Genomic DNA, 25435 nt, shown 5'->3' on the forward strand with positions numbered 1-25435 from the left:
CCAGTCCTTTAAAAAGGACTGTTTACTGATAATACTTGCGCAGGTGTTCTCCGTTCCAATAGCGTGGAACGAGATCTCCATTTAAGTGTGCAAGCTTGTAGGTGCTTGGATGAAGGACTTCTTCAATCTGGTAAGGTCCTTCCCAGTTTGGTCCGAGTACTCCAGCAGCTGGGTCGTGGGTGTTTAAGAAAACTCGTCGAAGTACTAGATCTTCGACGTTGAACTTTCTTTCTTTCACCTTTCAGTTAAAATACCGGGCGACTTTTTGCTGGTACGCAGCTACTCGGAGTTGGGCTCTTTCCCGTTTCTCTTCAAGTGAGTCTAGGGACTCCATCATCAGTTGGCTATTCCGGTCTTGGTCGTATGTGATTCGTCGATGTGAAGGCGGATCTAACTCGACGGGCAACATAGCTTCATACCCGTATGCTAAGGAAAACAGGGTATGACCTGTCGCTGTTCGATGAGAAGTTCTATACGACCAGAGTACTTCAGGCAGCTGTTCTGGCCATGCTCCTTTATCATCTTCAAGTCTTTTCTTCAGGGTATCTTTAAGTGTTTTGTTCACTGCTTCAACTTGCCCATTTGCTTGTGGATGTGCTACTGAAGAAAAGCTTTTGACGATTCCATGTCTTTCGCAGAAGTCTGTGAATAAGTCGCTGTCAAACTGGGTGCCATTGTCTGAGACAATTTTTTGAGGCAAACCATACCGGCAAACAATGTTCTTGATGACAAAGTCAAGAACTTTCTTGGTCGTTATGGTAGCAAGCGGCTCAGCTTCGGCCCATTTGGTGAAGTAGTCAACTACTACGACTGCATATTTTACTCCACCCTTTCCCGTTGGCAAGGATCCAATCAAGTCTATACCCCATACTGCAAAAGGCCAAGGACTCTGCATCTGTTTTAACTCATTAGGAGCTGCACGCGAGATCTTGGAAAATCTTTGACACTTATTGCATTTCCGCACAAACTCAATTGAGTCTTCGTTCATAGTCGGCCAGAAATAACCCTGCCTCAGAATCTTTTTTGACAAGCTCTGCCCCCCAGCGTGGTCCCCACAGAAGCCTTCATGTACTTCCTTCATTAGTTCTTTAGCCTTTTCTGGTGTAATACATCTGAGCAGTGGCATGGAGTATCCTCTTCGGTAAAGAACACTGTCGACCAATATATACCTAGCAGCCTGTCTTTGAAGAGTTCTGGCTTTGTTTCTATCTGCTGGTAGTACACCATTCGTGAGATACTCCAAGTACGGTGCCATCCATGTATCCTCCATCTGAATTTCCATATTGGTTTCATCTGCTCGTATGCTCGGCTCGCATAATCTCTCTACTGGCACTATATTTAGAGTGTCAGCATCTTTCGCACTTGCGAGTTTGGCTAAAGCATCTGCGTTTGAATTCTGATCTCGGGGGATTTGCTGGAGGGTATACTTCTCGAATTGCGCCAACAAATCTCTAGTTTTGTATAAGTAGGCCATCATTTTGAGGCCCCGTGCTTGATACTCCCCTAAGACCTGATTCACTACCAGCTGTGAATCACTGTAGATATCAAGCACTTTTATACTCATGTCTTTGGCTAACCTTAGTCTTGCAAGGAATGCTTCATATTCGGCCTCATTGTTTGATGCGGTGAAATCGAACCTAATAGCGCAGTGAAATCGATGCCCTTCTGGCGTTATCAATATCACTCCTGCTCCTGCATGAGATTCGTTGGACGATCTGTCCGTGAATGAATTCCATGAAGGAGCTTTGACTTGGGGCTCAGGCGCACTAGGTTTTTCGCACTGCTCGTCGTCTGGGAGCTCAGTGAATTCAGCGATAAGGTCAGCCAAGATTTGTCCTTTTACTGCTGCTCGCGGTGAATATGTGATATCGAACTGCCTGAGTTTGACTGCCCATTTTAATAAGCGCCCAGCCGCCTCTGGCTTTTGCAGAACTTGCCGAAGGGGTTGGTCAGTTAAGACTGTGATTGGATGGGCTTGGAAGTAAGGATGTAACTTCCTTGAGGCCAAAATTAAGCAATAGGCTAATCTTTCGATTGGAGGATACCTCAATTCGGCCCCGATTAACCTCTTGCTTACATAGTAAACCGCCTTTTGTATGCCTTCTTCTTCTCGTACTAGCATTGCACTGGCAGGAAATTCGGTGATCGCCAGGTAAATGAACAAAGTTTCCCAGTCCATGGGTTTTGATAAAATAGGAGGCTGTGCCATGTGGGCCTTTAAGGCCTGGAAAGCCTGTTCGCAGTCTCCCGTCCATTCGAACTTCTTGTTGCCTCTAAGTAGATTAAAGAAAGGGACGCATTTATCCATCGACTTGGAAATGAAACTACTTAGTGCGACAATTCTTCTAGTTAAACTTTGCACATCCTTGATTTTCATCGGCGATTTCATGTCGATCAGGGCTTTTATCTTGTCGGGGTTGGCCTCGATTCCTCTTGAATTAACAATGAACCCCAAAAATTTCCCTGATCTTACTCCAAAGGAACATTTGAGAGGATTTAACTTCATCTGATATTTGTTCAGAACGTTGAAACACTCTTGTAAATCCTTTACATGTCCTGCCTTTTTTGACTTTACCAGCATGTCGTCCACGTACACCTCCATGTTTACTCTGATCAACTCCTTAAACATGTGGTTGACCAATCGCTGGTAAGTCGTACCAGTGTTTTTCAGCCCGAAGGGCATCACTTTATAACAGTATAACCCTGTATCGGTTCGAAAGCTAGTGTGATCCTCGTCAGGGGGATGCATACTGATCTGATTGTATCATGAGTATGCATCCATGAAGGAGAGGATCTCATGTCCTACAGTTGCATCGACCAGCTGGTCGATCCTTGGGAGTGGGAAGCAATCCTTTGGGCAGGCTTTATTGAGGTCTGTGAAATCCATACAGGTTCGCCATTTCCCATTAGGCTTGGGAACCAGTACTAGATTAGAGACCCACAATGGATAAAACGCCACCCTGATGAACCCATTCTCCTCCAGTCTTTCGACTTCCTCCTTTAAGGCTTTCGATCTATCCTTATCGAGCAGCCTTCTTTTCTGTTGCACGGGTGGAAAACTCTTGTCAATGTTCAGGACATGGCTGATAACTGCAGGATCTATCCCAGCAATGTCTTTGTGTGACCAGGCAAAGACTTCCTGGTTCTTTCACAAAAATTCCACCAGTGCATGCTTCGTTGTTGCTTCTAAGTTTTTCTCGACCTTTACAATTCTGGTCGGGTCTTTTTCGTCAAGTTGGACCTCTTCCAGGTCCTCGACGGGTCCAACATCTTCCTCAGAATCCCCAAAGCGAGGATCTAAATCCCTATCCTCCCTTTGGGCAACACCCTATTTGGTGACTCCATCACCGGATTGGGCTTGCGTATCAATAGCCATCTGCAACCTATCTGGGGGAGTGCTCTTCGACGTTCCCTTCTTCGCCTTTGTAACTGAGGCGTTGTAACACTCCCTTGCTTCTCTCTGATTTCCCAACACGCGTCCTACCCCTGCGTCTGTCGGGAATTTCATGGCCAAGTGCCATACTGAAGTGACGGCCCAAAGATCAACCAGTATGGGCCATCCAATGACAGCATTGTACGCCGAAGGACAACCGACGACTATAAAAGTAGCGAGTAATGTCCTGGTAACAGGCGCTGTACCTGCTGTGACTGGAAGTCTAATTGACCCTGCTGGGGCAAGTCCCTCGCCAGAGAAGCCGTAAATTGTTTGGTTGCAGGGCTCCAAGTCCTTAACAGACAACTTCATGCGTTCCAGCGAAGATTTGTACAGGATGTTTATTGAACTTCTTGTATCAACTAGTACTATTTTCACCATCATGTTGGCGATTTGAACGTCCACGACCAGCGGATCGAAATGTGGGAACCGGACATGTTGGGCGTCGCTATCAGAGAAGGTTATCTCACCATCCTCTGACTGAGCCTTCTTTGATGCCCTGTCCTCCACAGTCATCATCTCGATGTCCTGGTCGTGACGTAGGGTCCGAGCATATCGTTCCCTCGCCTTTCCACTGCTTCCCGCGAGGTGCGGGCCTCCACAGATGGTGAGTAAAGTGCCAGCTACGGGGTCAGACTACAAAGGTGGCTAGCGTTAGCGTGCGGGTGCATGCTCATTGCCACCTGGAGCCTCTCGTTGGGAATTTCCCGAGGCCCGTACATATCTTCTCAAGTGTCCTTGTCTAATAAGGAACTCGATTTCATCCTTCAGCTGGTTGCTTTCATTGGTATCATGTCCGTAGTCGTTATGATAGCGACATAACTTGGTAGTGTCTCTCTTCGAAATATCTTTTCGAATGGGAGCAGGTTTTTTATAAGGCACACTAGAACTCATGGCCTGATACACCTCTCACCGAGACTCAATAAGGGCAGTGTAGTTAGTGAACCGCGATTCATAATGATTGCCCTTGGCTCGTTTATTGTCAAAGGTGGAAGGCTCATTATGTGGCCGTTTCCCCCCATTCTTGCCATTGCCATTGTCGTTCCCATTGCCTTTGCTGTTGCCGTTGGGTTTTGACCCATTGGCGGCTTTGGCGGGCTCGGCAGTCCCTTTATCCTTGCCTGGGGGCTTTCCTTCACTGGCGATGGCATCTTCGAGCTTGATGTAGCGATCAGCTCGATCCAAAAATTCTTGAGTAGTCTTAACTCCATGCTTTCTAAGGCTACTCCACAAAGGTGTGCGGCGCCTAACTCCTGCAGTTAGGGCCATCATCTTGCCCTCGTCTCCCACTATTTTGGCTCCAGCCGCTGCTCGCATGAAGCGCTGGACATAATCCTTCAGTGGTTCTCCCTCTTGCTGGCGTATCTCGACCAGCTAATTCACCTCAGTTGGGTGCACACGACCCGCATAGAATTTTCCGTAAAATTCTTTTACGAACATCTCCCAAGAAACAATACTTGTAAGAGGGAATTTGAAAAACCACTCCTGTGCAGCATCGGAAAGTGTTGCAGGGAAGATCCTGCACCGAGCGTCTTCGGACACTTTGTGAATGTCCATTTGTATCTCAAATTTGTTGACGTGAGATACCGGGTCACCATACCCGTCAAAGTTTGGAAGCATGGGCATCTTAAACTTGCTAGGAGTTTCTGCCACAGCTATCCTTTGAATGAAAGGAGTGCCTCTTCTCCTGTCGTACTCGACATGAGATGTTCTACCAGCTACTGCCTGGTTCAGGGCATCTATTTGGGCTTGCACGGCTTCGAGAATCGCCGGGGCCTCTGGTGCTAGGGGAACGTACTCGTCGTGTTGTTCTCGACAATCGTTGAGTACGTCTCTTAAATCCTCGTCTCTTCGCCGCTGCTCGCTAGCTCCGAGCTGGTTAAAGACGTTATTTTGTCTGGGTTGCCCCCCAACATAACGTCTCTCGGGTTGGTCTTCTCTAGGTGGTGGGCTTCTGCCCCCACCTCTTTCTTCATTTCTCCGACCAACATTTCCTCTGCCTGAGTCGGCCTCATTGTAACCATGGCCATCTCTAAATCTCGACTGGCTACGGTGGGATCGCTGTTTCCTTGATTGTCTCCTCGGGCTGGAACCTCCAGAGCGTTAGAGGGTGGCCTGCGTTGGTCGGTAGGTCCCCGTGCATTATCATGCCGTGGGGGGCCCCGGACCGTAGAGCTTATCTCTGAGTTCCTTCTATTACCAGAAGGACGCTGTCCTCTGCTCAGAGGGTTTGGCTCTTCACCCCTATGGCGTCTAGGACTGTGGGGCTGCTGCCCGGCCCTATTCTGCCTTGGCTGTGGGGGAATGTCACGACCAGCCTGGGATGGAGCCTGGGCCTCAGGGTCCCTTAGCGGGACATCATCCTGCGGCATTGGTGGCTACTCGAGCCTCTGGGGGCTCGAAGGCTGGATAGGCGGGCTAGGATTGGGGCCCCTTTGGGGTGGCCCATTTGTAGGTTAATCAGGCTGTGAGGCAGGTGCAGTCTGATTCCTAGCCAACTATAGGGCTGCTTCAAGGGCTGCCAGGACTCCCTCTGACGGCGGTCCATCTTCGCCTGTCTCTTACTTAACTCCTGGCGCTGTCGCTCAATTTCTTGTTGCTGCCACGCCATAATCTCAGCAGCACCTTCCTGACTGGCCCTCAGATTGGCCAGTTCATCCTACAATACCCCCAGGGTATTCCTCAGCGTCTTGGAATCCAGTTCTTCCTCATCAAATTCCAAATGTGACTCATCTTCAGTCATGTTTGGAGGAGGAGGAGGCGGTTAAGATGGTGCGGCGCCAGTCGCCTGCCCAGTCTTCTTTGTGGTTTTCGCCATTACTGTTTTAACAATATCGTATCAAGCTCTCAATGAAAGCACCAGAATGTTGACCCTGATTTTGGTCAACTGACACGGAGTAAAAAATGCTTGATGTGGACAGATATGTTAGAATGAATATAATGACAAAAACAGTAAAGCACGCAAGAATTTATAGTGGTTCGACTCTAGAAACTAGTAATAACCTACGTCCACTTGAGCTATTATTGATATAGGATTCAAAGGAGTGATCAAAGAACTAGGGTTCTATGAGTTTCACCAACCTCTGAAGAATAAACAATATATTGCAATGTACTAGCTCTAATTCTCTCGTAAATCTATACTCTCAAATAAGCAAAAAGAAAAAAGTCCCCTCCCTTGATCTATCCTTTTCTTATTTATAGGCTCAAGGAGGGTTACAAGAATCTGTTACAGATATTATTTCCTAAATAATCGGATATTCAGGAAATCATGGGAGGCAATCTCGGATATGATCATAACTGCACAAGATTTCCTCCAAATATAGCGAGTATACGACCAAGCTGGTCGTGCATAACGTTTGAGCGTTGCGCCATGGAAGTCTTTCTGGTCGATGGTCGAACAAGACTTCCGCCAGGTGTCAGCCACGTGTATTAAACGCCTGCCATGTCACCCATGCCTGTCTTTTGGATAGCACCTTATAAAAAAAAACTAAAGACTATTGTAACGCCCTGGTTACCCCAGAACTGTTACGGTGAACCGAAAATTTGACCTGCTACCCGAGTCCTTTGGTTAAAAACGTGTTCTAAGTGTTATTAACAGGCTAAGGTGGATAATCAATAAAAAGGAAAGGATATATTTTATGAAGTACACAAAACTGTTCATGGGCCCACAAGAACATTTACAAGTTATTTACAACTCAAAAAGGTCATTACTGTTTCAAAATTACAAACCCGCCGACCTAAGCGGCAAAAAAAAAAGGGTAAACCCCCTAGTTCCTCTGAGAACTCCTTGGCCGTGGTGGTCAAGTGGCCGTATATGTACACATCACCACCTAAGCTCTCCACTCAAGGCTGGGTGAGCTTTTCTTTCCCTTTACCTGCACCACATAGCACCCATGAGCCAAAGCCCAACAAGAAAACACAGTATTATAAGTAAACATTATCAAATGATTATCATTATAATCACACAGAGCTTATAGCTCTTAAACAGATAAGTGAATATCACTTGAGGTTCTAGAAAAAACCATATTGGGTGACTAACAAGCAAGTCACTAATTTAAACAGAAGAGTGGCTGCTAGGTAAGCCACTAGCCTTAAACAGATAAGAGACTGGTAAGAAAGGCTCTAACTTTAAACAGAAGAGTGGCTGCTAGGTAAGCCACTAGCCTTAAACAGACAAGAGACTGATAAGTAAGTCTCTAACTTTAAACAGAAGAGTGGCTACTAGGTAAGCCACTAGCCAACAAAAGAGTGGTTGCTAGGTAAGCCACACAAGCGCTTATAGTATTCATCGAACTTGAGGTCGGTCCGGCATTAATGCTCTTTGAGTCATCCAATGCAGATATCGACTAGATCTAATCTTTATTGGCTTGCGTTGAACATGCTAAGGCCGTCCTGACTTATGAGTCAGCACCGTGTGACTAGTGCCCAGTACCACTGCCAAACTTGACTAATGAGTCACAGCTTCACAGTTGATACTGACTCCTTTGCCACTTCTGACTAATGAGTCAGTACCATGCATAAGTGAGCAAGATTCATTAAGCATTCAATAATCAATCCATGTCCACATTTACACAATCAACATGCCTCAAGAATAATCATGCATGTCACATATGGGGTGCAATTTTCTTACCTCAGGTTCGAGCGAGAATTAATATAAGAACGACCCTTGAGAACGATCCACCTTTTAATTCCTTGACGGCCACTTGGTCATAACCAAACCTTCCTCAAATCAATCCCAAAATCAACACCAATCATCACCACAACACAACCAACATTCCCACAACAAAACCCAAGCTTTTAACCACTTAAAACCACACCAAATACCCAATTCTATAATCACAACTCTTAAGCTTTCAACCAAACCAAAAACAGAGTAAAACCAGAAATTCCATGGCTGAATCTTACCTCAAACTCAAGATTAAACCCTCTTCAATGTATGAACCAAATCTATAAACTCAAATCCTTGATTTCCTAGCTTGATTCCTCAATTTGAGCTCAAAAACTCCAAAGGAGAAAGGAGAGAAATGATGTACGGGAAAGAGAAACCTTGCTCTGTTTTTGTTCTATTCTTCTATAGGTTACCAAAACCATATATATCTCAAGTCAAATGACCTTAATGCCCCTAGGTCAAACAAAAGTTTCTAAAGCCTCCCAAGGGTAAAATCGTCATTTCCAACCTATCTCGTTAATCATAATTAACGCTCTCCAATTCCCGCTATTCTCGATAATCCCAAATACCAATAATTCATATCCCGTTACCCTTTAACTCCTGGTAACGCTCTAATCATTAAAATCACCCCGAGACTCATCCTGAGCCTCGAACTTAACCCCGTTATGACTAAACCGCCACTTAATAATCAAAGATCGTCTCATGCCGAATTTCTTGAACAAACGCACATTATAATGTGGTCTTAACAACATATCACTGACATGCATACAATTATACAATTATACCCTCAACGGGCCAAATTATCATCACACCCCTGTAATTTAAAATGTGGACCCACATGCATGCATTTAACATCATATTATAATATAATTCACATAAACATGCATATTATCATTTAATGGCATAATTAAACAAGTATGGCCCTCCCGGCCTACTATTCCCGCCATTAAACCACATCGGAGAATTTGGGGCATTACAACTATCCCCTTCTTACAAAAATTTCGTCCTCGAAATTTACCTGAACAGCTCGGGATATTGACTCTGCATATCTGACCCCAGCTCCCAGGTCGCTTCCTCGACCTTGCTGTTCCTCCACAATACCTTAACCAAAGGTATCGTCTTATTCTTGAGGACCTTATCTTTTCTGTCGAGTATCTGAACTGGCTGTTCCTCAAAGGAGAGATCTGGCTCAAGCTCCAGATCTTCATAGCTCAAAATATGGTTCACATCAGATACATACCTTCGAAGAGCTGAAACATGGAATACATTATGCATGGCTGACAACGCTGGAGGCAAAGCCAAACTGTAAACCACCTGACCAATCCTCTCCAGGATCTCAAATGGACCTACAAACCTAGGACTCAGCTTGCCCTTCTTCCCAAACCTTCTCACCCCTTTCCATGGCGAGATTCTAAGGAAAACATAGTCTCCCACTTGGAACTCCACGTTCCTACGCTTGGGATCTGCATAGCTCTTCTGTCTACTCTGAGAAGTAAGCATCCGAGCTCTAATCTTTTCAATGGCCTCACTGGTCCTCTGAACTGCCTCAGGACCTAAGTATCTCCTTTCACCTGTCTCATCCCAATGAATGGGAGATCTGCACTTCCTACCATACAACATCTCATAAGGTGCAACTCCTATGGTAGACTGATAACTATTGTTGTAGGAGAACTCTATCAAAGGTAGATACTTACTCCAAGAACCACCAAAGTCCAGTACACATGCTCTCAGTATGTCCTCCAGAATCTGGATCGTCCTCTTAGATTGCCCATCTGTCTGAGGATGATAAGCATAACTGAACTTCAGCTGTGTCCCCATGGCCTTCTGCAAACTCCCCCAGAACTTGGAAGTAAAAGTAGGGTCCCGATCTGACACAATCGACCTAGGTGCTCCATGGAGATGCACGATCTCTCTCACATAAAGATCTGCATACTGGTCAACTGTATAAGTAGTCCTCACTGGAAAAAAGTGAGCTGACTTGGTGTAGCGATCCACTATCACCCAAATAGAGTCATGCTGACCAACAGTCCTGGGTAAGCCCACCACAAAATCCATTGTGATGTCTTCCCATTTCCACTCTAGGATATCTAGAGGCTGCAATAACCCTGCCGGCCTCTGATGCTCAGCCTTGACCTGTTGACAAGTCAAACACTTAGCCACATACTCTACTACATCCCTTTTCATCCCTGGCCACCAATACAACGATCTCACATCCTGATACATCTTCGTGGTGCCTGGATGCAAAGAGTAAGGTGTAGTATGAGATTCATCCAGAATCTCACGTCTCAAGGCAGTGTCTAACGGAACACATATCCGCCCTTTATATCTCAACAACCCTACCTCAGACACTGTATAATCTATGGATGCTCCAGCCAGAACATCCTCTCTGATCTTGATCAGCTGTGGATCACTCAACTGACCTTCCTTGATTCTCTCCAACAGCGTAGACTGTAGCGTAATATTATCCAACTGGTCCACCAGCAACTCTATACCAGCTCTGGTCATATCATCTGCTAACTCTCTGGCTATCAGCCTCATACCATGAATCTGTCCCGGACCCTTCCGGCTTAAAGCATCAGCTACTACGTTGGCCTTTTCCCGGATGATACAGAATCTCACAGTCATAATCTTTTACTAACTCCAGCCAACGCCATCGCCTCATATTCAGGTCTTTCTGGGTGAAGAAGTACTTCAGGCTCCTGTGGTCTGTATAAATCTCACACTTCTCTCCATAGAGATAATGCCTCCATATCTTTAAAGCAAAAAAACACAGCAGCCAACTCTAAATCATGAGTAGGATACCTCTTTTCATACTCCTTCAACTGACGAGAAGCATAAGCAATTACCTTCTCTGACTGCATCAGAACACAGCCCAAACCCTGATGAGAAGCATCACAATAAATCACAAACTTCTCCTGATCTGTCGGAAGACTTAGAATCGGAGCTGTAATCAATCTCTACTTCAGTTCTTGGAAGCTGTTCTCACATTTATCTGACCACACAAACTTCTGGCTCTTGTGTGTCAGCTCAGTCAAAGCACTAGCTATCTTTGAGAACCCTTCCACGAAACGCCTATAATAACCTGCCAATCCAAGGAAACTTCTAACCTCAGAAGCATTCTTTGGCCTTGGCCAATCTTTGACCGCTTCGATCTTCGCTGGATCTACCTTAATCCCCTCCTTACTGACAATATGTCCAAGAAAGGATACCTGAGACAACCAGAACTCACACTTATTGAATTTAGCAAACAATCTATGTTCCCTCAGTCTCTATAGAACCAAACTCAGATGCTGCTCATGCTCTGACTCAGTATGAGAATATACTAGAATGTCATCGATGAAGACGATCACAAACTAGTCTAGATAATCCTTGAACACTTTGTTCATCAGATCCATAAAAGCAGTAGGGGCATTAGTCAATCCAAATGACATAACTAAGAACTCATAATGCCCATACCTGGTATGAAAAGCAGTCTTTGGTATGTCTCTCTCCTTGACCCTCAACTGATGATAACCAGAACGAAGGTCGATCTTTGAGAATACCTTCTTACCTTGCAACTGATCGAACATATCATCTATCCTTGACAAAGGATACTTATTCTTAATTGTCAGCTTATTCAGTTCCCTGTAATCAATACACATTCTTAGAGAACCATCCTTCTTCTTTACAAATAGAACTGGTGCACCCCAAGGTGAGAAACTAGGTCTGATAAAACCCAAATCTAACAGTTCTTGCAACTGTACCTTTAATTCTTTCAACTCAGCTGGGGCCATTCTGTAAGGCGCTCTAGACACTGGCTCCGTCCCTGGTGCCAGTTCTATCACGAACTTAATTTCTCTGTGTGGTGGCAACCCTGGCAAATCTTCTGGAAACACATCCAGGAATTCACAAACAAGTCTGGTATCTTCTAGTCTCACTGGCATGACTTGAGTGGTATCAACCACACTGGCTAAGAATCCAATGAAACCTCTTTACAACAGATCCCTGGCCCTTAACACAAAAATCATAGGAATGCGAGGTCCATGCACAACACCAACAAACACAAAAGGATCCTCACCTTCAGGCTCAAAGGTGACCATCTCCCTTCTGCAATCAATGGTTGCCCCATACTTTGCCAACCAATCCTTACCCAGTATCATATCGAAGTCAGTCATAACTAACTCTATCAAATCCATTGATAACTCTCCGCCCTCCACTGTCACTGGCAAAGATTTGACCCACCTCCTGGATACCACTAACTCTCCAGTGGGTAACGAAGTACCAAACACCACAGCATAAAAATCACAAGGTCTACACAGTCTATCAATAATACTACTAGCAACAAAGGAATGTGTAGCACCAGAATCAATCAAGACATTATAAAGGGTTCCAGCACTAAGAAGCTGATCTGTAACAACTGAGGGAGAAGCCTCAGCTTCTGCTTGAGTCAATGCAAACTCTCGAGCTAGGGCTGAGCTGTCCGCCTTCTTGGGTTCTTCTTTTCTTACCTGAGTGCAATATTTCTTAAAATGACCTACTACTCCACACAAATAGCAGGCCTTTCCCCTACACTCTCCCAAATGACGCCTCTTGCATCTAGGGCATTCAGGATGTGGCTTCCAGGCTTCACTACCCCCTGGATGACCCATTGTAATACCACGGGGCCGCCTATTAGGACCTGGAACTAGGAAGGTGTCAGGAACCTTCCTCTTCTGATCACTGGGGCCAACACCCCTGCCTGAACCCACAAATGGAGAAGCTGTCCTCCTAAAATCCTTTTTGGCTGCACTAGCACGCCAGATCTTGTTCTCTGCACTCTCAGCTGTGAGTGCCTTCTTAACCACCTGTGCATAGGTAGTAACCCCAGCCATAGTGGTGATACGTACATCACGGGCTAATCTGGGCTGTAGCCCCTGAAGGAATCTCTCTCTCCTGGTCCCATTAGTGGGCACCAGTTCCATGGTAAACTTCGCCAAACGATCAAACTTTAAGGCATACTCAGTGACTGACAAACTTCCCTGAAGTAGCCTAATAAACTCATCAGCTTTAGCTGCCCTGATGGCATCATTGTAGTATTTCTCATTGAACAAGGTCTGAAACTCCTCCCAACTCAGGGCATTAACATTCTTGGTCTGGGTAATCACCTCCCACCAAATCCGGGCATCCTCCCGAAACATATAGGTGGCACAGGCCACCCTCTCATTACCAGTTACCCTCATAAAGTCAAGTATAGTGGTAATCATACTCATCCATTGCTCTGCCTTGGAAGGATCTGCACTGCCCTAAAAAACTGGAGGTTGTTGCTTCTTGAACCTTTCATAAAGAGGTTCCCATTTACTTCCTACCTCAGGCAGCTGCTCTGCTGCTGGCACCGACACAGGAGGTACCTCTGATACACTAACCACTGCAGGCACTTGCTGCTGTCTCAGGAGACGAAGCTCCTCTCCCTGTTTCAACACTGTTGCCTGCAAGTCATTAAACAACTGCTGCCAATTTGTAGGAGCTGGCTGTGGAATCTATGATTGGTCATTCTCTTGACCCTGGCTGTTATTATTATTCTGGCCCTGATCACTTTGGCCAGCTGAAGTATCTGTCTGCCCTGGATTCATTCTTATTTCTGATACCTTGCTGAAACATTGATCAATACGGCTAGTCAGGTAGTAATAACTAAACCTCTTACCGCCTCACGGTCCAAGAACAAGCAGACAATTATCATATTCCACAGTCATACAATTATATAGGCAGATACATGTTTATAGCATTCAGCACTTAGCATGTATCACATAATAATCAATAATACTAATGAGTATGTTCTAGCAATTTCAGTACTAATTAGCACACGGTTGCTGAGGATATAATATTTCAGGGCACAGGTCAACATAGTGTCTCATGCATACATGTAAAGCACATATACTGTATTTAAGCAGTTATACATATAACCACATAAATAGTTACCAAACCATGAGTCGAGCTTGACTTCAGTGATGCGTGTACATGCCCAGCCAGTCTACAGGAACCTTAACCTTGGCACGCTCTGATACCAAGTTGTAGCGCCCTGGTTACCCCAGAACCGTTACGGTGAACCAGAAATTTGACCCGTTACCCAAGTCCTTTGGTTAAAAACGTGTTCTAAGTGTTATTAACATGCTAAGGTGGAAAATCAATAAAAAGGAAAGGATATATTTTATTAAGTACATAAAATTGTTCATGGGCCCACAAGAACATTTACAAGTTATTTACAACTCAAAAAGGTCATTACTGTTTCAAAATTACAAACCCGCCGACCTAAGCGGCAAAAAAAAAAGGGTAAACCCCCAAGTTCCTCTGAGAACTCCTTGGCTGTGGTGGTCAAGCGGCCGCATATGTACACATCACCACCTAAGCTCTCCACTCAAGGCTGGGGGAGCTTTTCTTTCCCTTTACCTGCACCACATAGCACCCATGAGCCAAAGCCCAGCAAGAAAACACAGTATTATATGTAAACATTATCAAATGATTATCATTATAATCACACAAAGCTTATAGCTCTTAAACAGATAAGTGAATATCACTTGAGGTTCTAGAAAAAATCATACTGGGTGATTGACAAGCAAGTCACTAATTTAAACAGAAGAGTGGCTGCTAGGTAAGCCATTAGCCTTAAACAGACAAGAGACTGATAAGTAAGTCTCTAACTTTAAATAGAAGAGTGGCTTCTAGGTAAGCCACTAGCCAACAGAAGAGTGGCTGCTAGGTAAGCCACACAAGCGCTTATAGTATTCATCAAACTTGAGGTCGGTCCGGCATTAATGCTCTTTGAGTCATCCAATGCAGATATCGATTAGATCTAATCTTTATTGGCTTGCGTTGAACACGCTAAGGCCATCCTGACTTATGAGTCAGCACCGTGTGACCAGTGCCCAGTACCACTGCCTAACCTGACTAATGAGTCACAGCTTCATAGTTGATACTGACACCTTTGCCACTTCAGACTAATGAGTCAGTACCATGCACAAGTGGGAAATATTCATTAAGCATTCAATAATCAATCCATGTCCACATTTACACAATCAACATGCCTCAAGAATAATCATGCATGTCACATACGGGGTGCAGTTTTCTTACCTCAGGTTCGAGCGATAATTAATATAAGAACGACCCTTGAGAGCGATCAACCTTTTAGTTCCTTGACGGTCACCTGGTCATAACCAAACCTTCCTCAAATCAATCCCAAAATCAACACCAATCATCACCACAACACAACCAACATTCCCACAACAAAACCCAAGCTTTTAACCACTTAAAACCACACCAAATACCCAATTCTATAATCACAACTCTTAAGCTTTCAACCAAACCAAAAACAGAGTAAAACTAGAAATTCCATGGCTGAATCGTACCTCAAGCTCGAGATTAAACCCTCTTCAATGGATGAACCAAATCTATAAACTCAAATCCTTGATTTCCTAGCTTGATTCCTCAATTTGAGCTCAAAAACTCCAAAGGAGAAATGAGAGAAATGATGTATGGGAAAGCGAAACCTTGCTCTATTTTTGTTCTGTTCTTCTATAGGTTACCAAAACCATATATATCTCAAGTCAAATGACCTTAATGCCCCTAGGTCAAACAAAAGTTTCTAAAGCCTCCTAAGGGTAAAATCGTCCTTTCCAACCTATCTCGTTAATCATAATTAACGCTCTCCAATTCCCGCTATTCTCGATAATCCCAAATACCAATAATTCATATCCCGTTACCCTTTAACTCCTGGTAACGCTCTAATCATTAAAATCACCCCGAGACTCATCCCGAGCCTCAAACTTAACCCCGTTATGACTAAACCGCCACTTAATAATCAAAGATCATCTCATGCCGAATTGCTTGAACAAACCCACATTATAATATGGTCTCAACAACATATCACCGACATGCATACAATTATACAATTATACCCTCAATGGGCCAAATTATCATCACACCCCTGTAATTTAAAATGTGGACCCACATGCATGCATTTAACATCATATTATAATATAATTCACATAAACATGCATATTATCATTTAATGGCATAATTAAACAAGTATGGCCCTCCCGGCCTACTATTCCCGCCATTAAACCACATCGGAGAATTCAGGGCATTACAACTATTCACCATACAATGGGAATGGAAAGGGAAACTCTAGGATTTGGTTTCCTAATATTTTGGCCTTGATAGTTTATAGAGATAAGGATGACAACTCAAGGATCAATTGCCCAACCCAAAATGGAAACCCACCCCTTGATTCCCTCACCCCTTGGCCGACCACCTCTCTCCCTCTCACTCTCTCTCTTACTTGACCATGAGAGGCCATTCACACTCATTCCCATTTTTCCAACTTCCCAAAATTAGTACATGGCAATTAAATAAAATCTTAGCTCTTTATTTATTCTTTTCTCTTTTGAATTTTCTAAAAAAATATAAATAAATAAAAAAAGAAAAAGGGAATACATGGTAGTCTATTGCATGCTCACCATGCATACCATGCACATGCACATACCTAATTGCTCAAGTCTATCACTATTAACCATGCACCTTGGTGCACACAACCAAAACTCATGAACTTACAATTTAAAATAATTAAATTAAAAAATTAAATTCGCATAATTCCTACCAAACAATTCAAACAATTAAAATAATTTCATAACACTTAGCAATTAATAAAAAATAAAGCACAAAATTAATTTAACTAAATTTTTTTTGGTGCGCTACAATATAGCCTCTTTAAAATGAATTTCATCTCAAAATTATTTCTTACAAAATAACTCAAGGTATCTTTCTCTCATATCTTCCTCCAGCTCCCATGTTGCTTCTCTTTCCGTGCTTTTTACCTCATAGATGAGGTCTTACTAGTTTATACTTTTGTTGGTTACCTCACGATGTGACATGGATAATAGGGGTGCCATGCTCACATGAAGTATGATTATGATTATGAATATGATAAGATGTGACATGGACAATAGGGGTGCGATGATCATATGAAGTATGAAGTATGATTATGATTATGAAGGCGATACAATATGATTATGAATATGATACGATATGATTATGAAATGAATACGATATGGTTATGGTATCTGTTATATTATTTTAAATAATATAATGTTATATTAAATAATGTGACAAATGCGATTTGTCACACAAATGTGATTTGTCACACCTTGTAACATATTATTGAGAGTCACAAAATTGGACACATTTGTGTGCCCAAATGTGACATATTTTGGAGTTACAAAATCAGTTACAAACTTGTAACTTCCAAATATTACCCAATAATGTGTAGATTGTATGTTACACATTTGAGTTTGGATTTCACAAATCCATTATGAAATATGGTTCTTGGAGACATATTTTTAACTCCCTTTAGGTTTATGGAGGTTACAAAATCATGTGGGAAAGACTTTGAGACATTTTGGAAAAACTAAAACTTTGTTGCTGAAATTGGAGTTATGGCAACAGACATTGATATTCTCTGGCTGCGACCTGGGGACAGAGGTCAGTGGCCAGCCACTGATACTCCTGGCCGCGGCCAGTGGGGCTGACAACCAAAACCACTTTTCAATTTTTTCCAATTTGAACAGTTCTAACATCACATGTAACTCCCAAATCTCCATTTTAATTCCATAACACATCCAATTAAACATTGGTAACAACCATTGGGTTGGTGGAATTTGAAATTCAAGGGGTATTTCAAACTCTATAAATAGGAGCCTAATGTTCACTTGTAAGACAACTCTATTTCTATCCACTAGAGCACTTGGCTAGAAATACACATAAATTCTTGATTATTCCAGAGAGCTATTTCCAATATTGAGAGAATCCCTTAGTGCTTGAGATAGGGAGAAATAAGCTTTTGGACAAAGGTTGTAAACCTTGTTCAAGTTGGTGATCCCCGATGCTCTTCACTTTGGTTGTGTCAGTGAGAGAGTTTTGCTTATTGTTCTTGTTATTTCTTATTTCTACTATTGCTTTTATCTTCTCTTATTCTATTCTCTATTTACTTGTATTTTTGTAACAGAGTTGCAACACTTATTTATCTATCATATTGTCAATTGTAACATTTTGCATAGAGTTTTTTTTTTATGAATAAGAATCATTATATTGCTCAACAAATCCTATTACAACTCAAGAGCAAAGGCCTAAACATGGCTCATTTGCTCAAACCAATTACAATCACTATGACTTGTTTTCTCATTTTTAAAAAGAGAAAACCTATTACAAATTCCTCTTTTAATTTTCTGTACAAGAGTATTAACAGTATACACATTATCATTCCACAAAGTATTGTTTCTAGCTTCCCAAACATTATATACAAGGCTATTCACAATGGCAAGATATACCTCTCTTCGGAATTTGGATTGCTTCGTCCTCTTGATCTTCTTGATACAAGCTTCTAGCTCCATTTTATGCACATTGAAACCTGCCCAAGTAAAGATAATTTGGGCCACTGTAGAGCTATAGTGACACCTTAAGAAGAGGTGTAGATGCAACTCTAAATGAGCACCACAAAAAAGACAATTAGCATCAACAATATGTCCAATTTTAAGGAGTCTCTCTCTAGTTTGTAACCTGTTTAAACAAGCAAGCCAAGTGATGAACTTGTGCTTGGGAGTACTTAGTCGATTCCAAATGGAAGAAAACCAAACCTTCCTGTCATTTGACTTCGGCCAAAGAAGAGAGCAAACTTTAGTGATACTAAAGTTCATTTGGGTGAAGATAGATTCTTCCATCTTGTTCTTGATGATGTTCTTGACCATAACAATCTTTTTCCAATACCAACTAGCATTTTGTGGAGCCTCATATCTCCACCAACAATCATCTTTGATATATACAGAGTGTACCAAACGAACCCAGAGATTATCTTTCTTTTTGGCTATATCCCAAACATACCTACTCAAAGCTCCAATATTCCAGTGTTCTATATTACGAAAACCAAGCCCCCCTTCATCTTTAGGAAGACAGATATTCTTCCAAGCAACAAGACCCGGACCACAAGAGTTTGAATTACTCTTCCAAAGAAAAGCATGACAAATGCTATTGATTCTATCAAGGATATATTTTGGAAGAATTAAAATTTGAGCCCAATAAGTATGAATGGTCAACAGAACTGAATTTATGAGGGTACATTTACCTGCGTACGAAATATGCCGAGAGCTCCAAACTCTAATTCGAGCCACCATCTTCTCAATTATACTTTCACATTCAGCTTTGGAAATTCTTTTGGAGCAAATAGGAATCCCCAAATACCGAAATGGGAGCTGGCCTTGAGTGTACCCCGAGGCATTTAGAATGTACTCAACATCTTCATTATTCATCCCAGCACAATAAATGGAAGTTTTGGAAGGATTTGCATGCAGTCCAGATGTGTCCGAGAACCTCTTGAAGGCTCTCAACAAAAGAAGAATGGACGTAGTATCACCTTTAGAGAAAAGCAAAACGTCATCAGCAAAGCAAAGGTGATTCAATCTTAAAGCTTTACATCTCGGGTGATGCTTGAATTCCTTCTTCTTAGAGATCAAAGAAAGCAAACGGGATAAATATTCCATGCCAATCACAAATAGAAGTGGAGACAATGGATATCCTTGTCGTAACCCCCTTCTAGAAGAAAAGAAGCCATGTAACAAGCCATTGATGAGCAAGGAAAACTTGGGAGATGTGACACATTCCATGATCAGATTAATAAAAGCAGTGGGGAAAAGAAGGGCATCTAACATTTCCCGAATGAACTCCCACTCCACTGTGTCATAAGCTTTCTTGAGGTCCATCTTGATCATACAAGAGGGAGAAGCAGTTTGCCTACCATAAAGCTTAACAAGGTCTTGGCAAATAAGAATATTATGAGCAATATATCAGCCATGGACAAACCCTCCTTGGTTATCCGCAATTAGGATTGGAAGGACCTGTCTCATTCTAGCACATAACACCTTCATGATAGTTTTATAGACCACATTGCAACAAGCAATGGGTCTGAAATCACTAACACTATTCGGGCAATTCATTTTAGGAATCAAGGTCAGAGTAGTAGCATTTACCTCTTTAAGGAGCTTGCCTGAATTCAAGGTAGATAAGATAGCTTCAAGAAAATCATTCCCTGTTATCTCCCAAGTATTTTTGAAAAAACCACTACTGAAGCCATCAGGTCTCAGAGCCTTCTCATTTGGAATGGAAAAAAGAGCTTCTTTTATTTCCTCAAGAGAATACGGCTGATTCAAGTACTGGACTTGCTGATCTGTTAGAGTCGGCCCTTCTTGAACAACCTTAATGGAGACTTTCTTCCTGTGCTCCATCTTAGAACCAAGAAGATTAGAATAGAAAACTAAGAAAGCTTTATTAACATTTTCAGCATTGTCCATTAGCGTACCATTGCAATCATTGATGGCATAAACAGTGTTGCGTTTCCTTCTCATCTTGATGCTAGAGTGAAAAAGCTTGGTGTTGTTATCTCCATCCTTTAGCCAATTCATTTTAGCTTTTTGCTGAAGGAAAGAAATATAATTTTTATGAGCCTCCTTATGCTCTTCTCTAGCTTTTAATTCAGCCTCAATAAGGACTTGGTTATGGGGCTCTTTGTTGACAGCAAGTTGACACTCCAAAAGATGCTCTCTCGAAGTAGCCTCTTTATTTTCCACATCACCAAACCCTTTTCTATTTAGCTCACGAAGGATAGACTTGACACGCTTCAGCTTCACACACAAGCGATACATGGAATTACCAATGACCGGCTCCTTCCAACACTCCAAAACCATCTTGTTAAAGTCCGGATGAGAACACCACATATCAAAAAATATGAATGGTTTTAAGCCATTGCTATGAGTAGGATAAACATCCAAGAGAAGAGGGCTATGGTCAAAATCCCCTTCCAGGAAAAAAATGAACTTCACACTAGTGAATCTGTCCAACCACAACTGGTTAGCAAGAGCTCTATTCAGTTTAGCAAAGACCCAAGAATTGCCTTCCTGCTTATTATTCCAAGTAAAGAAGCACCCTGTATATTTCACATCTGATAAATTGCAATTTTCCACAAAATTTCTAAGAGCTTTAAAGTCTTTTGTAGGCTTACCAGCACGAACATGTTCTTCCGGATACATAACATAATTAAAATCCCCTAAGAGCATCCAAGGATTAGTTTGAGTTCGAGAAATTACCATAAGATCATTCCAAAGGCCACTTCGCTCTTTTGAATCATTCGAAGGGTAAAGAAAGGTCGCCTCAAACGGATCCGCATTTTTGGGTCTAATAATAGTGTGAATATATTGACTGGTGCAACCACGAATATCCACATCAAAACTCAGCGGATTCCAAGCAAGAACAATTCGACCATTATGATGATGAGCAGAATTTGATGTAAAACACCATCCTCTAAAGAGACTAAGGTATAAAACTCCCATGTTATGAGTTTTAACCTTTGTTTCCAGGAGACACACAACACCAACTTGCTTATTATTAATGAGTTTCCTCACCTCTTAATGCTTCCAAGTTGCGTTTATCCCCCGAACATTCCAGCACAAGATCTTATCCATCAGGTTCGGGAGGAATTCCTCCTCCCCCACCTGTTGCCAACATTTCACACAATATCTGTCCCACTTGTAACTCAACAAAGGCCTCAACATTTAAGGCTTGATATTTGTTACTCAACTGGACTGCATCATCCTCTTTATCCTCAGAATTTTTCTCCTTGATGCTCTTTCTCTGCCATATTCCATTTTTCAGTTTTACATTTCCAAGAGGTTGCACAATCACCTCTTTATCCTTTTTCTTAGTAAGGTCAGGCTTCTTGGTAGGAGCCTCCTCAGTGTGTTCAGGAATAGCCACCTTATTAGTAGCCACTTTAGGAATCCATTTCGGGTCTTTATGTATGCCTTTTTTACATTGATCTTGAGAATGCCCAAGTCTCTTGCACCCCTTACAAATAATGGGCTTCCATTCATAGCAGATATTAAGATAGACAGCCTCTCCAACTTCATCTTCAAAGGCAATCTGTTCAGGTAATTCTTGGTTAAGAGAGACTTCTATCATAACACGAGCATACACAAGTCGATCTCGGTTTCTAGTGGCTTGATCCTGTTTGAGAAGGCATCCAACTTGAGCAAGGATTTTCCTCATGGTGCCTAAACCCCAATACTTAATATCGAGGTTAGAAATCTGAATCCACACAGGAACTTTGCTCAAGTTTTCTTTATAGAATTTATCATGGGCATTCCAAGGTTTCATGATAAGGGGTTTTTTATCAAAGAAAACATAGCCTCCTGCTAAAATCTTATTTCTGTCTTCCTCAGTATAAAATCTAACAATGAAGATACCATGAGCAAGTAAGGACACTTTGTCAATCCCTTTATCTTTCCAAATTCGATGAAAAAATCCTTCCATAACTTGTAAAGGTGGATTAGCACCTAGCACATAACAGACTAAGGAAGAACTCTAATATGAAATTTCTTCAGCAATATCCTCCATTACAATTTTAACTCTACCATTCTTCCCAGTTTCCATAGACACAGATTGATCAACATGTAAAACAGGGGAAGAGGAAGGGCCTGGGGATATACCTGATTTTCTCAACTCATTTGAAGTTTTAATGGCTCCAATCCAGGAGGAAATTGTTCTTTTCGCACCAGTAACTTTAGCAGGAGTTAGCCCGTCTAAAGGAGATTTCACCAAAGGGCCAGAGGAATTTTCTTTCAATTCAACACCCAAAGATCTCGGCTCCGACAGTGGGATCTCAAAAACGGGTCGCAATTTTTCAGAGTCCAACTTTGTTGAAGTCGACCTCCTCCCTTCAATCATCACCGTCGGCGCCATTGTAGAAACAGAAAGCTTCAAAGATCCACCATCGTCAACATCATTCTCAGATTCCGAGAGTTCCAAAGCTTGAATTCCTAACAACTCAGCCATGGATCTCGTTTTTAGAACAGGGTCTTCAGACGTCGGCCCTCTCTTCTTACTGCCTTTCTTGTTACTCGATTCCGTTCTCGCATTCTTCCGAGGTCGACCACGTCTGGCCATGGCAACAACTTATCGCTGAGGAACGTGCGAACCCTGGTCCCTCTTCTCTTCTCTATTTTTTTGCATAGAGTTGTATCTTTGGTTTTACCATTTCCATTGAGTATAATATATTTTTCTCTAACAATCAAAAGCTTAATTTCCTTTTCAATGGAAGGAAAAATCATAGAGATTTTGTGAGGATCCAACTTTAAAAAGATGGTAAGATAAGGTAATGTTCTTCTTTGGTTTTCTTAGAAGATTTATTGACTTTCATATAGTAATAGAAACGAGAAAAAAGAAAATTTTATAAATGAGGTTAATTGTTTTCTAATCTCCTTTGCTTTTGCAAATATAGTGGTTAGATTAGAAGATAATTCAACATCTTGAGTTTTTGGTATATGTGATTAATTAACATATTGTGTAAATAATTTAGTAGATTATTGGGTAATATGCTAGCATGTTATATAATTGTCTTATTTTGTGATAATGAGAAATTATTAGAATGATAATTTTGTGAGTTTTATATGACATGTATAAATATATTGATTTTGTGAATCAATAGAAATGTGAAATCATGTGTATGATATTTGTAATTTATGTTTACATATTAATAAATAGCCATGTTAGTATGATATAAGTCATATGTGTTGACACTTATGTGAATTTATATTGAAATATAATCATGCAAACATTTGTGAGATGTTAATAGGTTTTATCCTATATTATTGTTAGTGTGTGATTTGTGAATAAAAGAATTATTTGAGAATTTAAAATTTTCTCATTTAAAAGATGAGCATCTCATTTTATGAGATAAGAAAAGATGAACCTAAGGGGGTTACATCTTTTAATGGTTGTGTCTTACTATTGCAAGAAAAATGGATCAAGGTGGATCAAAAAATTTGAGATAGCATATTGTCCAATAGGCTTGGAATTTAGAGTGTGGTCAAATGAAATATATTTGAGAATTATTTAGTGACAATAATACTTAAATATTAAATGTCGCAATGAGGAGACATTTCAAACTTGGAGAAGCAATTTTGATTCTTTACACCAATAGTGAATAGATTAAAGTGAACTTTATTCATTTTGGTTAAAGATTGTGATATGTTTAAATTAATCTCAATGAGAATATAATTTTAAACTAAAGCATAAGAAATCAAAATGTTTAAATAAATCAACGAGGGTTTATTTTCTTTGATTTAAAGTGTTTAAAAATTGACATTTTCAAATGGATTTTGATGAGAAAATCAATGGATGTCAAATTGGTGTTTTCAAAAGAATCTCAAAGAGACTTTTAAGAAATACACAAAAGTTGTTTAAGTGATTTTGAGATTATTTAGACAACTAAAAGTGAAAATTAATGATTATTTGTTTGAGAAATTTTCACATGACATTTGTGTTCACATATTTTATTTTGTAAAATATATAAAAGAAAGCAACCAAGTGAAAGTTACTTTCAAAGAAGTGTGTCTTGCTTTTGCAAGTAAATGAGTCAAAATAAACTAACATTGAGGTTTTGTTTATTTTGATATATTGTGAGCTTATTATGTGGCTTGATGACTCATGATGAACTTTGAGAATTATAAGTCTAGATTTATCTTGGAGGATAAAAGACTTAATAGAAATGAAGAAATTTCTATTTTGAAGTGATATTTTATGTGAGAAATGTGAGGGTGATGCTCCAAATTTAATCAATTTATTTTGTTGATAATAATTGATTAATTTGGTCATCCTATCAAATAGGTGATTTGGAATTCAACATTCTAAATCACTTTGGCTAATGTTTATAGAATGGATAAATCTAGACATGCTTGGTGTCTATAATTATTGTTTGTAATATTTTGATTCAAGAAGGAATCAATTTAAAACATAAAGGAGAATTTTAGAAACAAAGAGGTTTCTAGAATTAATATTCAAGAAATTTTTTTATCTTGGATATTGAAGTATAAAATAGTGGGGGTGTTGACTGTGGTCAAGCTCGCTATTTTAAAAGAGTGACTATTTTAATCAAATTATAGCTAGTAACAAAGTTTGAATAAAATAATGAGAGTGTTTAAATATGCATACGTGGGAAAAGAAATGACTCAAATGGAGTCATTTCTAAATCTCAAGGAATAGGACTTAGACTGCCTAAAGAGATTCACGATTGATGGTAACCTATCTTAATACTAGTAACCAAACTAGTATTAGGATCAATAGGTAATAACAAGTCAATCAAGTGAATAGTAGTAGTACTCAAATTTTGTCTCATCTTAGATATGAGTACTAGTGTGTTATCAATGAGGGTTAAAATCGAAAGGTTTTGTAATAGAACTTAGTCTTGAAAAGAAAAGTATTTTAGGGTAACAAAATAATGTAAG

The 25435-nt window shown here is 41.1% G+C and overlaps 1 protein-coding gene across 1 annotated transcript; it reads right to left on the reverse strand.

Annotated features, from left to right (window-relative positions):
* Positions 1-21608: 21608 nt before the first annotated feature.
* LOC133829127 (uncharacterized) lies at positions 21609-22463 on the reverse strand. The gene has a single exon (XM_062259036.1). It carries the CDS (start codon positions 22461-22463, stop codon positions 21609-21611), a length of 855 nt encoding a protein of 284 aa, XP_062115020.1.
* Between the last annotated feature and the right edge of the window lie 2972 nt (positions 22464-25435).

This window comes from Humulus lupulus, chromosome 1 (assembly GCF_963169125.1).
Source record: "Humulus lupulus chromosome 1, drHumLupu1.1, whole genome shotgun sequence".
NCBI classification, from domain to species: Eukaryota; Viridiplantae; Streptophyta; class Magnoliopsida; order Rosales; family Cannabaceae; genus Humulus; species Humulus lupulus.